Genomic DNA, 15457 nt, shown 5'->3' with positions numbered 1-15457 from the left:
CCACTGGAGTTCTTAAAGTGAGCCAACAATATGGCACAGCTGTCAAGGGAAGTAAATTTTGAGGCTTGGCAACCTTGAAGTGTTCTTTCAGAATATATCACTGGCTGGGGCACAGCAAAATGAAACTCCTGATCTCTGGATATTTTATTAGTGTTGTAGAATCTGGCAGGTGCTAGGAAGACTGGCTTCTGTGTTTTTGAAAGTTACTTTGCTGTAATTTTTCCACTCCATTTAAAGCTTTAAATAAAACCATTTTAAACCATTTATTTAAAAGATCAAATAAATAAACCAAGCTAGACGTTTCCCACCCATTAAAGAAGAGACTGGATGAGGCTCTTGGTGCCAAGGTTTAGTTGATTAGATGGTGTTTGGTCATGGGTTGGACCTGATGGTCTCTGAGGTCTTTTCCAACCTGGTTGATTCTCTTCTCTTCTGTTCTGTTGCTCTACAGCTCCGTAACAGAGCTGTGAGCTCTGTCCTGGGTGCGTGTGTGTGTGTTGGTGTGTGTGCCCAGGCAGCCAAGAGGGCCAATGGCATCCTGGCCTGCATCAGGAACAGTGTGGCCAGCAGGAGCAGGGAGGCCATTCTGCCCCTATACACTGCACTGGTTAGGCCACACCTTGACTCCTGTGTCCAGTTCTGGGCCCCTCAGTTTAGGAAGGAGGTTGACTTGCTGGAACGAGTCCAGAGAAGGGCAACAAAGTTGGTGAGGGGTTTGGAGCACAGCCCTGTGAGGAGAGGCTGAGGGAGCTGGGGTTGCTTAGCCTGGAGAAGAGGAGGCTCAGGGGAGACCTTATTGCTGTCTACAACTACCTTAAGGTGGGTTGTAGACAGGCAGAGGTTGGTCTCTTCTCCCAGGCAGCCAGCACCAGAACAAGAGGACACAGACTCAGGATGCGCCAGGGGAGGTTTAGGCTGGAGGTTAGGGAGAAATTCTACCCAGAGAGAGTGATTGCCCATTGGATTGGGCTGCCTGGGGAGGTGGTGGAGTCACTGTCACTGGAGGTGTTCAGGAGGAGACTTGATAGGGTGCTAGGTTTAGTTGGTTGGGTGGTGTTGGATGATAGATTGAACACGATGATCTTGCAGGTCTCTTCCAACCTGGTTTATTCTATTCTATTTCTAGATATATATCTCTATCTGAAAATTCCTTAGATACTATGTTTCAGCAGCAAATTCCTCCTGCATGTCCCCAGCCACCCTACCTGGTAGCTCCTCTTTGAGGATGGTGCTTCCGGTAGCACCCACTTGTAGCAGTGAGTCTACAGCTCCTCTGTGGGCTTTTCCCTACAGTAGAAACTTTGAGAGTGACGGCCATTGATCCCGGGGTGTTCTCCAGTTCAATGGTGCAGGATGCTTTAATTTTCTCCCTCTGTTTCTTCCAGTTTCGCAGGGGGTAACCAATTAAAGGAGCTGTCCACTTGACTGGTACGTCGGGATGCTGACTGCTGTGTTTGCATTTCTCAACTCATCCAGTAGCCAGTCTCTTGAGTGCAGCAAGAGGTTTAGCAGCTAGCCCCCTCCCCACCCCACCCCTCCAGCCGCCATGCCTAGCCCTGGTTTCATTATTTGTTTGACTACTGCATAATTTCATCGTCATTGACAGCTTTTGTACTAATGAATGTCTGGATTACAACTCAAAAAGATGATGAACTGGGTGCTCGTGTGAGGGATATGTGACCAAGTTACTCGAGTCTCCTTAAGCTCCTCTCATTTTATTCTGCCGCCATTCGCACATAACTTTATAGTCAGCTGCCCCCATTCCGGTTCTGTGAGTGATGTCTTGGCATATGCTGTATTAACTGAATTGTTTTTAAGGTTTGTATTGATAGATGTAAAGTCTGAGCTGTGACAATGCCTACCAAACACAAATATCTCTCTCTCTCTCTCTCTCTCAAAACAAAACCAACCACAACCAAACCCGAACACGCGCTCATAGTTGTCATGACCAGTTTGAAGGCAGTGAAACTGGCGTTCCAGGCGAAGGGCGTGCCTGATCACACAGAGGTTCTCTTCCCCTTTTGTGTAGATGCGGTGCACTGCATGTAGGAGACCATATTCTGTCCATTGACGGCACCAGCATGGAGTACTGCACGCTGGCGGAGGCGACACAGTTTCTGGCTAACGCAGCGGACAACGTCAAGCTCGAGATCCTTCCTCACCACCAGACACGGCTCGCCCTGAAAGCCCCAGAGCACGGTAAGAGGATCTGTAGCACCAAATGCACCCTTTGCTCTTCTCTTTCTCTTTTCCTGCCCTTGCTGAAGGGCCAAGAGAGCTGTCACAGCAGCTGTGTCTGCAAACGGCGTTTCTGCTCCCCAGGTTAAGCATCTGCCTTCGTTTCTGAGCATCTCTGTGGTTTCTCAGCCTTAATGTACCCTCTGAGGTACCTGTGGATAGAGGGGGAAATCTTTTCCTGAGAAATGGCTCTGCACACTTGCAGATGCACACACAGAGATGCCTGATGCAGTCATTTTAGGGGACAGCTGCATGCTTCAGTAAATGGATCCCCAGATTGCTAAATTTAGAGCGTAAAGGAAGGATCACGGTCAGCTTCTTTTCATAGAATCAGAGAATCAGTAAGGTTGGAAAAGACCTCAGAGATCATCAAGTCCAACCTATCACCCAACACCTCCTGACTAACTCAACCATGGCTCCAAGTGCCACGTCCAGTCCCTTTTTGAATGCCTCCAGGGATGGTGACTCCATCACCTCCCTGGGCAGCACATTCCAATGGGCAATTGCTCTTTCTCTTCTCAGCATATTGCCTTGCTGGTGTTATGACTGCTTCCTTAATTACCCCTGTTCTCAGAAAAACTCTTCTGATTTCTCTGGCTAATGGCATTATTATTTTTGCCATCATCTTTAAAGGTAATTCTGAGATGACTTCGTGGGTTCAGCGTCAGTGCTTATGAAGTAGGTTTGTTCAGAAACAGTTCCCTTGGTCCCAGCCCTTTTTCACTGTGATGACTTTTTCCATGCCATTACCCTCAGGGAGGATGACTTTCCATTTTCAAATTATATGTATAAAATACACATCTAAAATATAATGGCCATTGGAAGATGGAGGCTGCCTGTCTTGTCATCTAACAAATGCCCATAAACTGAGTCAAAAATGCTACAAGCTGATGGGAATCCAGGAGGTACCATGGGTTATCATATAGACAGAGAACAGGCACCTGTGTTGCAGTGTGAACCAGTGAGAATAGAATAGAGTAGAGCAGAATAAAGTAGAGTAGAGTAGAGTAGAGTAGAGTAGAGTAGAGTAGAATAGAGTAGAATAGAATAGAATAGAATAGAATAGAATAGAATAGAATAGAATAGAATAGAATAGCCCAGACCAGACCAGACCAGACCAGGTTGGCAAGGACCTTTGAGATCATCGAGTCCAACCTATCACCCAACACCATCTAATCAACTAAACCATGGCACCAAGCATCCCATCCAGTCTCTCCCTAAATACTTCCAGTCATGGTGACTCCACCACCTCCCTGGGTGGTTTTTGAGGTTTTTGAGCCTATGGTACTGTGCTTCAGCCTTGTTTAGGCTAAGACTTCTGATCCCTAGACATGCCACTGGGGGTAAATGTTCATCCTTGTTTTGAGCTGCCCAGGGCAAAAGGGCAGAAAACCACTTGCACAGAACTGGAGGTTAAATATGTGTGCTGTTTACAAATATATACAGAAACACAACAGGTATTCAGGGAAGAGGAATATGTACACAAATTAGGTCTACCAGGCCAGATACCTTCCAAAACCTCCCCCCCACCAGCCTCAGCAGGCCCAGGAGCAGACCAAACTGCCCCCCAACAGGCTTCACTGCACACCCCTCCCCACTAGACCAAAATTAGAATCATAGAATCAACCAGGTTGGAAAAGACCTCAGAGATCATCAAGTCCAACCTATTACCTAATACCTAACACCTCCTGACAACTAAACCATGGCTCCAAGTGCCACATCCAAGCCTTTTTTGAACACCTCCAGGGATGGTGACTCCACCACCTCCCTGGGCAGCACATCCCAATGGCCTCTTTCTGTGGAGAACTTTCTTCTTACCTCAAGCCTAAACGTCCCCTGGCACAGCTTGAGACTGTGTCCTCTTGTTCTGGTGCTGGTTGCCTGGGAGAAGAGACCAACCCCCACCTGGCTACAACCTCCCTTCAGGTAGTTGTAGAGAGCAAGAAGGTCTCCCCTGAGCCTCCTCTTCTCCAGGCTAAGCAGCCCCAGCTCCCTCAGCCTCTCCTCATAGGGCTGTGCTCAAGGCCTCTCCCTAGACTTGTTGGACACCCAGTCCTAAACCTATACCAATGTTTTTGTACATCTATCTAAGGTCCAGGCTGACCCTGGATCTGCAATGCTCTAGTCATTTTGTCAGTGCTGAATATTGAACTACTGGCTGAGGAAACAGCCTAGACCAGGATGAACAGAAAGTAACCCTTGGAATCCCATGTTCATCCATTATTCAGCTGCACCTTTGTCCCCTTTCTACTTAAGCCTGTTAGAGTGGCAGTGAGGCAAAGAGCATTACAACAGTGGTGATAGCACTTTGCAAACAGATCTTTCATTGTTTTGAAGCAAAAATATCACACAAGCCATTTCTGGCTGGTTAAAGGACCTTTGAAGAGTGTTTCTTGGGGGAAGATGAGTACCAGGGCCGAAGGTTTTTGCAGATGATTGTGTTATTTGAAACAATTAGTTTCTTAACCACCATTTAAAACACATTGATGCTAGTTGAAGGTGCCCCTGCTGACTGCAGGTGGGTTTGGACTAGATGATCTTCAGAGGTGCCTTCCAACCCAGAGCATTCTATGATTCTATGAGTCTATGATTTAATGTACCTTGACATAGTGCAGACACTTAGATAAAGCAATGCTCTTCCTTGCCAGAGTTAAGAACTGGCTGTTACAAAATCACATCAAGGGGATCTGGAGAGCAGCCAGGCAGAAAGGGACCTGGGGTTACCAATTGACAGCTGGCTGAACATGAGCCAGCAGGGTGCCCAGGTGGCCAAGAAGGCCAATGGCATCCTGGCCTGCATCAGGAAGAGTGTGGCCAGCAGGAGCAGGGAAGTCATTGTGCCTTGTACTCAGCACTGGCTAGGCCACATTTTAGAATAGAATAGAATAATAGAATAAACCTGTGTCCAGTTCTGGGCCCCTCAATTTAAGAAGGACATTGAGACACTTGAAGGTGCCCAGAGAAGGGCAATGAGGCTGGGGAGAGGTCTGGAGCACAGCCCTGTGAGGAGAGGCTGAGGGAGCTGGGGTTGCTTAGCCTGGAGAAGAGGAGGCTCAGGGGAGACCACCTTGCCCTCTCCAACTACCTGAAATGAGGTTGTAGCCAGGTGGGGTTTGGTCTGTTCTCCCAGGCAAGCAGCACCAGAGCAAGAGGACACAGTCTCAAGCTGCACCAGGGCAAGCTGAGGCTGGAGATGAGGAGAAAGTTCTTCCCAGAAAGAGTAATTAGCCATTGGAAAATGTGCTGCCCAGGGAGGTGGTGGAGTCACCATCCCTGGAGGTGTTCAAAAAAGGCTTGGATATGGCACTTGAAGCCATGGTTTAGTTGTCATGAGGTGTAGGGTATCAGGTAATAGGTTGGACTTGATCTCTGAGGTCTTTTCCAACCTGGTTGATTCTATGATACTGACCCTACCCAAGAGCATCCTTTGGGGAGAAATCTCCCTAAGGTGATATAGTTGCTTTCTTAAGTAAGGCAGAACAACTAGGATCTCTACAGCCTTCCCAGCCCCTCACCAGGTGATGCTACCCCAATATCACAACCCATTCAGGATGGAACATGCTTTGTGGAAGCAGGTACCCTCTTGGAAAGAATCTTCCATCAGCTGTGGCATGGCCTAGATGCTGCAGTGTTCAACAGGCAGCTTCTCTGTGTCTGCGATAAGCTGAGTCGTTAGGGCTGTGTCTGTTGAGTTCTGTTATTGGTTTTATCACAGTATAACTTAGCTTGGAAAGGACCTCGAGGATCATCGAGTCCAACCTATCAACACAGACCTCATGACTAGACCATGGCACCAAGTGCCACGTCCAATCCCCTCTTGAACACCTCCAGGGATGGTGACTCCACCACCTCCCTGGGCAGCACATTCCAATGCCGAATGACTCACTCGGTGAAGAACTTCCTCCTCACCTCGAGTCTAAACCTCCCCTGGCACAGCTTGAGACTGTGTCCCCTTGTTCTGGTGCTGGTTGCCTGGGAGAAGAGGCCAACCCCTTCCTGGCTACAACCACCTTTCAGGTAGTTGTAGAGGGCAATGAGGTCACCCCTGAGCCTCCTCTTCTCCAGGCTAAGCAACCCCAGCTCCCTCAGCCTCTCCTCACAGGGCTGTGCTCAAGGCCTCTCCCCAGCCTTGTTGCCCTTCTCTGGACACCTTCAAGTGTTTTGATGTCCTTCTTAAACTGAGGAGCCCAGAACTGGTCACAGGACTCAAGGTGCAGCCTAACCAAAGCAGAGTACAGGGGCACAATGACTTCCCTGCTCCTGCCGGCCACACTATTCCTAATGCAGGCCAGGATGCCATTGGCCCTCCTGGCCACCTGGGCACACTGCTGGCTCATATTCAGGTGGCTGTCGATCAGCACCCCCAGGTCCCTCTCTGTTTGGGAGCTCTCAGCCACTCCAACCCCAGCCTGTAGCTCTGCATGGGATTGCCGTAGCCAAAGTGCAGCACTCGGCACTTGGACTTGTTGAATGCCATCCCATGTTAGGGATTTAAGATGGGCAGCAAAGCCAGCATGTAAAACAAATTTCAGTTTTAGCCCTCAAATAAAATGGAGAGAGCTATAAGATATCAGATTTCTTTTCATGGGGGGAGGGAGGGTTCCCCCTCCCCCACCCCCCTTTTTTTTTACTGTGCTGCTAACGTTCAGCTCTCTTGCTGCCCTATTAGTTTTATGTTGGCTCTACACAATCCTGGCTTGGAATGGCTCAAATTACTGCTAAATTACTGTCTGTGCACACAATAGGGTTTTTATTTTTCCTTTTGCAGAACTTCTGTTGAATTGGGATTATCCTTCTGCAGGCTGAGCAAACTGAATGCGTGTGCCTTCCCACTGTGGGGGACATTTGTATCTCCACTCCCAGGGTGAAAATATAGCAGTAAAAAAAGAATAAGAGATATCAAAAGACTACCAGATAATTTTATTGCTGGAAGGAGTCTATTTAATTAAACCCAGTCTCACAGCAACTTGAAAAGAATGAAAATCCACCTGGCCACATTTTTTTCTTATCAGATTTCAATTTTTACAGCATAGTTAAAATTTGGCAATCTGGCTGTGTCTGCACACAAGTCAAAGAGATCATTTTGTCTGAGACAATAGGACAGCCAGTAACATTACATATGGCTGCAGTTTCTAAGACTTCCCTGGCTGACAGGAGACTTTTCCCTAGTCCCAGAGGTCACTGGCACTGAAGCCAGAGGGTGAGGTACCCCAGGGTGACTCCAGATGCTCCTAGTGGTGCTGGCATTGTACCCCCACCCCTCACATTTGAGGGGAAAACAAATCAATTCTGTTGATTCAAACACATCAGGGCACAGCGAGGGTCCTCTCAGGGAGGAGCACAGGCCTGGGGCACCCTTAGGGAGGGCACAGGGCCAGGCTGGGCAGTGCAAGGTACTCCAGAATCCTAACAACCCCACAGGGCTGTGGGGACATAATGGGACATGATTTGAATGCAAGGTATGGGTTCAGCCTGAACAGTAAAGACTTTTAACTGCTGTTGAAGTCCAGCATGGGGTACTGGTTGGTACTAGGCTGAACATAAGCCAGCAGTGTGCCCAGGTGGCCAAGAAGACCAATGTCATACGGGTCTGCATCAGGAAAAGTGTGGCCAGCAGGAGCAGGGAAGTCCTGTGTCCAGTTCTGGGCTCCTGAGTTTGGGAAAGATGTTGAGATGCTGGAAGGTGTCCAGAGAAGGGCAACAAAGCTGGGGAGGGGTCTGGAGCACAGCCCTGTGAGGAGAAGCTGAGGGAGCTGGGGTTGCTTAGCCTGGAGGAGAGGAGGCTCAGGGGAGACCTTCTTGCTCTCTACAACTCCCTGAAGGGAGGTTGTAGCCAGGTGGGGGTTGGTCTCTTCTCCCAGGCAGCCAGCACCAGAACAAGAGGACACAGTCTTAAGCTGTGCCAGGGGAGGTTTAGGCTGGAGGTTAGGAGGAAATTCTTCCCAGCAAGAGAGATTGGCCATTGGGATGTGCTGCCCAGGGAGGTGGTGGAGTCACCATCCCTGCAGGTGTTTAGGAAGAGCCTGGATGAGGCACTTGGTGCCATGGTTTAGTTGATGAGATGGTGTTGGGTGATAGGTTGGACTGGATGATCTCTGAGGTCTTTTCCAACCTGGTTAATTCTATTCTATATGTCTGCAGCCATTCTTGATCTAGCAGGCAGCAGAGGGGCACAGCTAATACAGCTCATGGACCAAATTTATGTTTCATGGTACAAGTGAATTCCTCAGTGTTTTTAAGACAAAAGCCCAGTGAATAGTTTCCAATTTGCAGTGTTCCTCTCTGGTCCAGCAAGCACATGGCTATGCTTAATTTAATGTGGAGCAGACTGTACTTAATGAAGGGTGACTTCAGCCATTTTCCTTTAGCATTTGGTACATCAACTGAAATGCTTCCCATTCTCTTCATAAACACTGGCATTCACTTGTGGCATATTCCAGGCTCCCCAGATGTAGAATCAGCAATCAAATGTGGTCTCAACTTTCATCCAGGAAAGGATCATTTTAAAGGTTTGAAGATCAAGGTTTTAAATAAGCAGCCAGGTGGGGGTTGGTCTCTTCTCCCAGGCAACCAGAGCCAGAACAAGAGGACACAGTCTTAAGCTGTGCCAGGGGAGGTTTAGACTGGATGTTAGGAAGAAATTCTCCCCAGAAAGAGAGATTGGCCATTGGAATGTGCTGCACAGGGAGGTGGTGGAGTCACCATCACTGGAGGTGTTTAGGAAGAGACTGGATGAGGTCCTTGGTGCCATGGTTTAGTTGATGAGATGGTGTTGGGTGACAGGTTGGACTTGATGTTCTCTGAGGTCTCTTCCAACCTGGTTAATTCTACTCTATTAATCAAGTAGAGCTCTTCTTTATTAACCAGGCTTCAGGATAAGAGTTTTTCTGCTGGCCCTGGGAAGTGGTTAACTGCCCAGAATAGCCTAGTGCCAGCAATAGCTGTTTGGGTGGGTTGGATTGGTTGATGGGTTGGACACGATGATTTTGAAGGTTTATTCTAATAAAGGTTTATTCTAATAGAAGGTTTAAAATAAATAGATAAATAAATAAATTGCAGATTCAGGTAATCAATAAGAGCTCTTCTTTTATTAACCAGGCTTTAGGGTAAGGCTTTTTCTGCTGTCCCAGGGAAGTTGTTAACTGCCCAGAATAGCATAGTGCCAGCAATAGAAGGTTTTAAATAGATAAATAAATAAATTGCATATTCAGTTAATCAATAAGAGCTCTTCTTTATTAACCAGGCTTCAGGATAAGAGTTTTTCTGCCTGCCCAGGGAAGTTGTTAGTGCCCAGAATAGCCTAGTGCCAGCAGTAGATGGTGGCAAAATTGAAGTGTGGATGCAGGAAATTGAAATGAGTGGCAAGTAGGCATCTCCATTTTAGACAGTGCTGTGCAGAGCAACTGGTTGGTCTTTTGAAAGTAGATGAATGCAAGCAGAGACTTTTAACCTTCAATTAATGGTAGGGTAGAATAGGATAGGATAGGATAGGATAGGATAGGATAGGATAGGATAGGATAGAATAGAATAGAATAGAATAGAATAGAATAGAATAGAATAGAATAGAATAGAATAGAATAGGCCAGGTTGGAAGAGACCTTCAAGATCATTGTGTCCAACCCATCAACCAATCCAACCCACCTAAACAACTAACCCATGGCACCAAGCACCCCATCAAGTCTCCTCCTGAACACCTCCAGTGATGGTGACTCCACCACCTCCCCAGGCAGCACATTCCAGTGGGCAATCACTCCCTCTGTGTAGAACTTCCTCCTAACCTCCAGCCTAAACCTCCCCTGGCACAGCCTGAGACTGTGTCCTCTTGTTCTGGTGCTGGCTGCCTGGGAGAAGAGACCAACATCCACCTGTCTACAACCTCCCTTCAGGCAGTTGTCGAGAGCAGTAAGGTCACCCCTGAGCCTCCTCTTCTCCAGGCTAAGCAACCCCAGCTCCCTCAGCCTCTCCTCACAGGGCTGTGTTCCAAACCCCTCCCCAACTTCCTTGCCCTTCTCTGGACTCATTCCAGCAAGTCAACCTCCATCCTAACCTGAAGGGCCCAGAACTGGACACAGGACTCAAGGTGTGGCCTAACCAGTGCAGTGTTCCATCCCTGGAGGTTTTGAAGGCCAGGCTGGTTGTGGCTGTGAGCAACCTGCTGTAGTGTGAGGTGTCCCTGCCCATGGCAGGGGGGTTGGAACTGGGTGATCCTTGAGGTCCCTTCCAGCCCTGACAATTCTGTGATTCTATGATTCTAAGGAAATTTGCAGTCTTAGCAGCTAAAGCCAGGGTGAAATTAGGAATTGACTTAGTACTAATCTTTTTTAAAGAGAACCATGAAGGAAGTAAAACTAAACCAAGCAAAAAAAAACCACCCAGAAGCATTTACTCTGAGCAAACTCTGTCCCCCAAGCTAGCACCCCCTGGTAAGAGCACGAGAGCAGGTTAGGTGTTGTTTCACTTTTGGTTTATTTTCAGTTCATGTTTATTTCTGGGCTGCTGTGGGTTTTGCTTGCTTGTGCAATTCAGTTACTTTTCCTTCTCCTTTGGTCCTTTTGTTTTCTGGTTTCTCCGTCATCGCCCCCGTGCGGGCAGCGCAGGTTCCGAGAGGCAACGGGCAGCTTCCCTGGGATCCGTGTGCCAGCAGCCCCAGCAGCCTCCTCACCTCCCATCATTATAACACCTACCACCCTGACCATTGCAGGATGCCAGCCTTGCCGTGCCGGAAAGCACCTCCTCAAAAAAGCCTTCGGAATGTTCCATGCTTTTCCCTGCGCACCTATTCTCTCCTCCTCTTCTTCTTCCCCCTCCTCCTCCTCCTCATTCCCCTCATCTTTCACTTACACTTTTCCCATTTCAGGCACTAACACCTTCTCAGTTCTATGGATGCTAAGTTTTTTCATAGCCATGCCAAAGTGATTCCTGACATTTGACACCTTTGCCTTCCTGTAACAATGGCAGCCTTAGTAGAGAGGAAAAGGCTTGAGAATTCTGAATGAATCAGCTCTTCTGCTGCGCAGGAGATCATTCCATTTGGGTAGTGTATATAAAGCAGCACCTTTGAATGCAAAGTATTGCCCCTGTCAGAAGTTCCTTGCTACAAAAAGCCATTTCTGAAGGCAGTGTATCCACAGATGTTGATCTGCACTGGTTCATGGATATATGATGGGGAATTGAACGTGTTTTGCTTAATATAAGTTGTGTACTATGAATGTCCCACGGTGTCTTTGTTAACTCCCAGCAGGTATTGTCATGAAATGCTGGCTCTGCTTTTGCCCAGGGTCACTTCTGTGGTTTAATGTCTCTGTTCCTGGAAAGGCACAAACCACTCCTGTGCCTCATGCACGCTGTTTGATTCCTTGAGTTACAGGCATGTGCCGCACTCTTCTGTGAAGACTGCGTGCTGTATGCCAAGTGTCTGATTTCTTGCAGCAGCTTTGGTGTCTTCATCCTTCTCTCCTACCTCCATGAGTGCATACAGCCTGAGTTCCCTGAACATGGGGACCTTACCTCGCAGCCTCTACTCCACCAGCCCACGTGGGACAATGATGAGGCGGAGGATGAAAAAGAAGGACTTCAAAAGCTCCTGTAGGTGGTAACAGCATTTGCTCAAAATGTGCAGTGAATGGGTGGAGGAGGGGGAAGGTACAAGGAAAAAAAAAGGTACAAAGTACCTTAATTTGTATCTACTAGGTAGAAGAGAGGATAATTGGAGTTTCTGTTAGATGTAGGGAAACATCAGTGTCAAACTGTTTGCTCAACGAGATGAGTAGAGGCCGTGCAGCACAGCTGCCTCATCTGAGATACACAAAGCAATGTTTTCTTCAGGCAGTTCTGGAAGACTTTGTTACACCATTGCTGGAGTGCTTTTCAGATTGCCTTTTCAACTCTTCCCTTCTCCATCAGGGAATAGAATTCATAGCTGAATAGCAAATACCAGATTGCTGGCCAGCTCAACCAGCTGTGCAGACCTTACAGAAGCAGAATGTCTTGCCACAGCACCTCCTAGGTCATTCTAATATTTATATCTACACCGTAATCTGCAGTGAAACCTTCTTTCTGACCACTCCCTGGGATTCAAAGCATGGATTTCCCATCAGTCAGTAATTTCCCAGCCCAGGGTGGACGTATTTCAGGCTGTTCCACTTTGGCTATGGCTGAGTATTCACTGGGCCAGAGAGAGTGTGGCTGTGTCAGTGTGTTGTTTCCCAGACTCCATCTAAGTGCCTCCTCTCCTTTCAGCTTGTCTATCTTTGTGTGATCCTCAGCAGCTCAGTTCCTCCAGAGCAGGGAAGTGAGAACTGCTCTGTAAATCATCTGCTCCATCTAGTAATGCTCACAGGTCCACCCTGGGGAAAAAAACAAAACACTCAGTTGCTGTGCTGTAGTGAAAAATTTCCCATGGTCATAACAAAAAGCAGAGCAAACCAGCAGCCTCCAACTAAAGCCAAGTCACTGTGGAGCTGTGTGGGAATGTTTGAGAGACTAGATGAGGTTTTGCTTTCTTGCAGTGTTGGGGGGGGGTTTGTTGTTGTTGTTGCTTGCTTGTTCTTACTTCTTTCACAAAGCATAGTCTCATAGTATCACAGTATCAGTGAGAGTTGGAAGGGACCACAAGGATCAGCTAGTTCCAACCCCCCTGCCATGGGCAGGGACACCCCACACTAGATCAGCCTGGCCAGAGCCTCAGCCAGCCTGGGATTAAACACCTCCAGGGACAGGGCCCCAACCACCTCCCTGGACAACCCATTGCAGGGCTTCACCACTCTCATGGGGAAGAACTTCCTCCTCACCTCCAGCCTGAATCTCCCCACCTCCAGCTTCATTCCATTCCCCCTAGTCCTAGTCCCATTGGAATGTGCTGCCTGGGGAGGTGGTGGAGTCGCCGTCACTGGAGGTGTTCAGGAGGAGACTTGACAGGGTGCTTGGTGCCATGGGTTAGTTGATTAGGTGGTGTTGGGTGATAGGTTGGACGCGATGATCTTGAAGGTCTCTTCCAACCTGGTTTATTCTATTCTATTCTATTCTATTCTATTCTATTCTATTCTATTCTATTCTATTCTATTCTATTCTATTCTATTCTATTCTATTCTATTCTATTCTATTCTATTCTATCACTCCCTGACACCCTGAGCAGTCCCTCCCCAGCCTTTTTGTAGCCCCCTTCAGATACTGGAAGGCCACAATTAGGTCACCCGGGAGCCTTCTCTTCTCCAGACTGAACAGCCCCAACTCCTTCAGTCTGTCCTCATAGGAGAGGTGCTCCAGCCCTCTGCTCATCCTCCTGGCCCTTCTCTGGACACCTTCCAGCACCTCCAGATCCCTCTTGTACTAGGGGCTCCAGAACTGGAGGCAGTACTCCAGGTGGGGTCTCACCAGAGCTGAGTAGAGGGGGAGGAAAAAACAATGGCATGTATAAACAATGGCGTATATATTTTTACCTGTTGCCTGTAAGTACATTTTGATTTGTGATCTGATAACCATTTTCCACAGCTCATCAACCTGATCTAGTGTGAGGTGTCCCTGCCCATGGCAGGGGGGTTGGAAGTGGATGATCCTTGAGGTCCCTTCCAACCCCTAACAATTCTATGATTCTTTGTTAGGTTCTAAAGCATTCTGCTGGGTCATGGAAAGGTACTGAGTCCATTTGTGCTGTGGTATCTGTAGGAGTCCAATTCCTACATGTCCTAAGGTGTCCCTAGGAAACAGTAGTAACATTACAGTTATAGCAATCAGTTTGAATAGTAAAAGAATGCTAAAATAATGCTGGATGCAAAAAGTAGTTCTTGATGGTGCTGTGTTATAGCTGTCCCATCCAACACAGAACTGTTAATCCTGAAAGCTAAGCCTATTATGGATCTGGGAGCTGTTACTTGTGTCATTATATTTTTCCTTCAAGGAAGCCTTGCCCTGAAATTTGCTATCCTGTGAAGGCTCAAAGCAAGGCCACATGATTTAAGTGGGACAGTTACATAAGCACCTCAGCCCACCTGAAAGATTCCTCGAGTCAGAAGGCCCTGAGGATGACAAGCTGCTATGATTGAATAGATCTCTAGCTAGGAGGAACTAGGATGAGGCTTTCTTGTGGGGTGGTTTGTTGTGCATTTGCACTGTGAGGTCTGGATATAGAATGCTACGAAATACATGGGGCTGGCCCCATGCTGAGTGAATCTGTGCCTCACTCCAAGCAGTGACTGCATCAGCAACCCTGAATCAGAGCTGGCCTTGAGTACTGTGTCCAGTTCTGGGCTGCCCCATTTAAGAAAGATGTTGAGTTGCTCAAATGTGTGCAGAGAAGGGCAACAAGCCTGGGGAGAGGTTTGGAACATAGCTTTGTGGGGAAAAGCTGAGGGAACTGGGGGTGTTTAGCCTAGAGAAGAGGCTCAGGTGAGACCTTCTTGCTCTCTATACAACTACCTGAAGGGAAGTGTAGCCAGGTGGGCATTGGTCTCTTCTCCCAGGCACCCAGCACCAGAACAAGAGGACACAGCCTCAAGCTGCACCAGGGGAGGTTCAGGCTGGAGGTGAGGAAGAAATTCTTGCCAGAAGGAGAGCTTGGCCATTGGAATGTGCTGCCCAGGGAGGTGGTGGAGTCACCATCACTGGAAGTGTTTAAGAGGCGACTGGATGAGGCACTTGGTGCCATGGTTTAGTTGATGAGATGGTGTTGGGTGATAGGTTGGACTGGATGATCTCTGAGGTCTTTTCCAACCTGGTTAATTCTGCATTCTTTGGTGGAATTGGCTGGCCAGCCAGGCTTGCTTGCCCTTTCTGTCAGCATGCAGAGTTCTTTATACCTCTTGCTAGACTTACACACATACAAGTCACTTCAGTTACAGCCAGATTAGGAGACATACCCTGGCCTGAATGTACTCCAAGTGACTATGATAGCGAATGTCTCATCCTGTACCCTTCCACCATCCATTGACAGGTGTTAGGAAACATTTCCCCCTCTCCCTTTGGGGGGGACTGATGAGAGCCAGGTAGCATCCACTGCTGTTCTTTTCACAGAGAAGGAGTAGCACACTTTCTCATGTCAATGGGATTGTTTTGCCCCCTCCTGTTACTCCAGTTGGATCATTGAAGGGTTTTCTTAATGTGACTTTTAATGACTATTTTAGGATGCCGTTTGGGAAGAAAAGGATGTATTGGGGAAGGATGGTATAAAGATGTCATTGCAAATTATATTTAGGAAACCCTGCATGACTTGAGCATGATCATG

At 47.8% G+C, this 15457-nt stretch overlaps 1 protein-coding gene across 3 annotated transcripts in view; it reads left to right on the top strand.

The window, feature by feature from the left end:
• GRIP1 (glutamate receptor interacting protein 1) overlaps positions 1-15457 on the top strand; it is a 310370-nt gene that overhangs the window by 239927 nt on the left and 54986 nt on the right. For 2 of the 3 annotated variants that reach the window (XM_068160947.1, XM_068160945.1), the window contains exons 9-10: positions 2030-2199; positions 11668-11823. In XM_068160947.1, coding sequence (XP_068017048.1) covers positions 2030-2199; positions 11668-11823 — 326 coding nt within the window. The remainder of the gene's footprint in view (positions 1-2029; positions 2200-11667; positions 11824-15457) is intronic. The other variant, XM_068160948.1, reaches the window with a different exon arrangement.

Source organism: Melanerpes formicivorus, unplaced genomic scaffold (genome assembly GCF_026170545.1).
Source record: "Melanerpes formicivorus ecotype bairdi unplaced genomic scaffold, bMelFor1.0.p_v2 SCAF_54, whole genome shotgun sequence".
NCBI lineage: Eukaryota > Metazoa > Chordata > Aves > Piciformes > Picidae > Melanerpes > Melanerpes formicivorus.
This window is presented reverse-complemented; position numbering and strand designations above follow the sequence as displayed.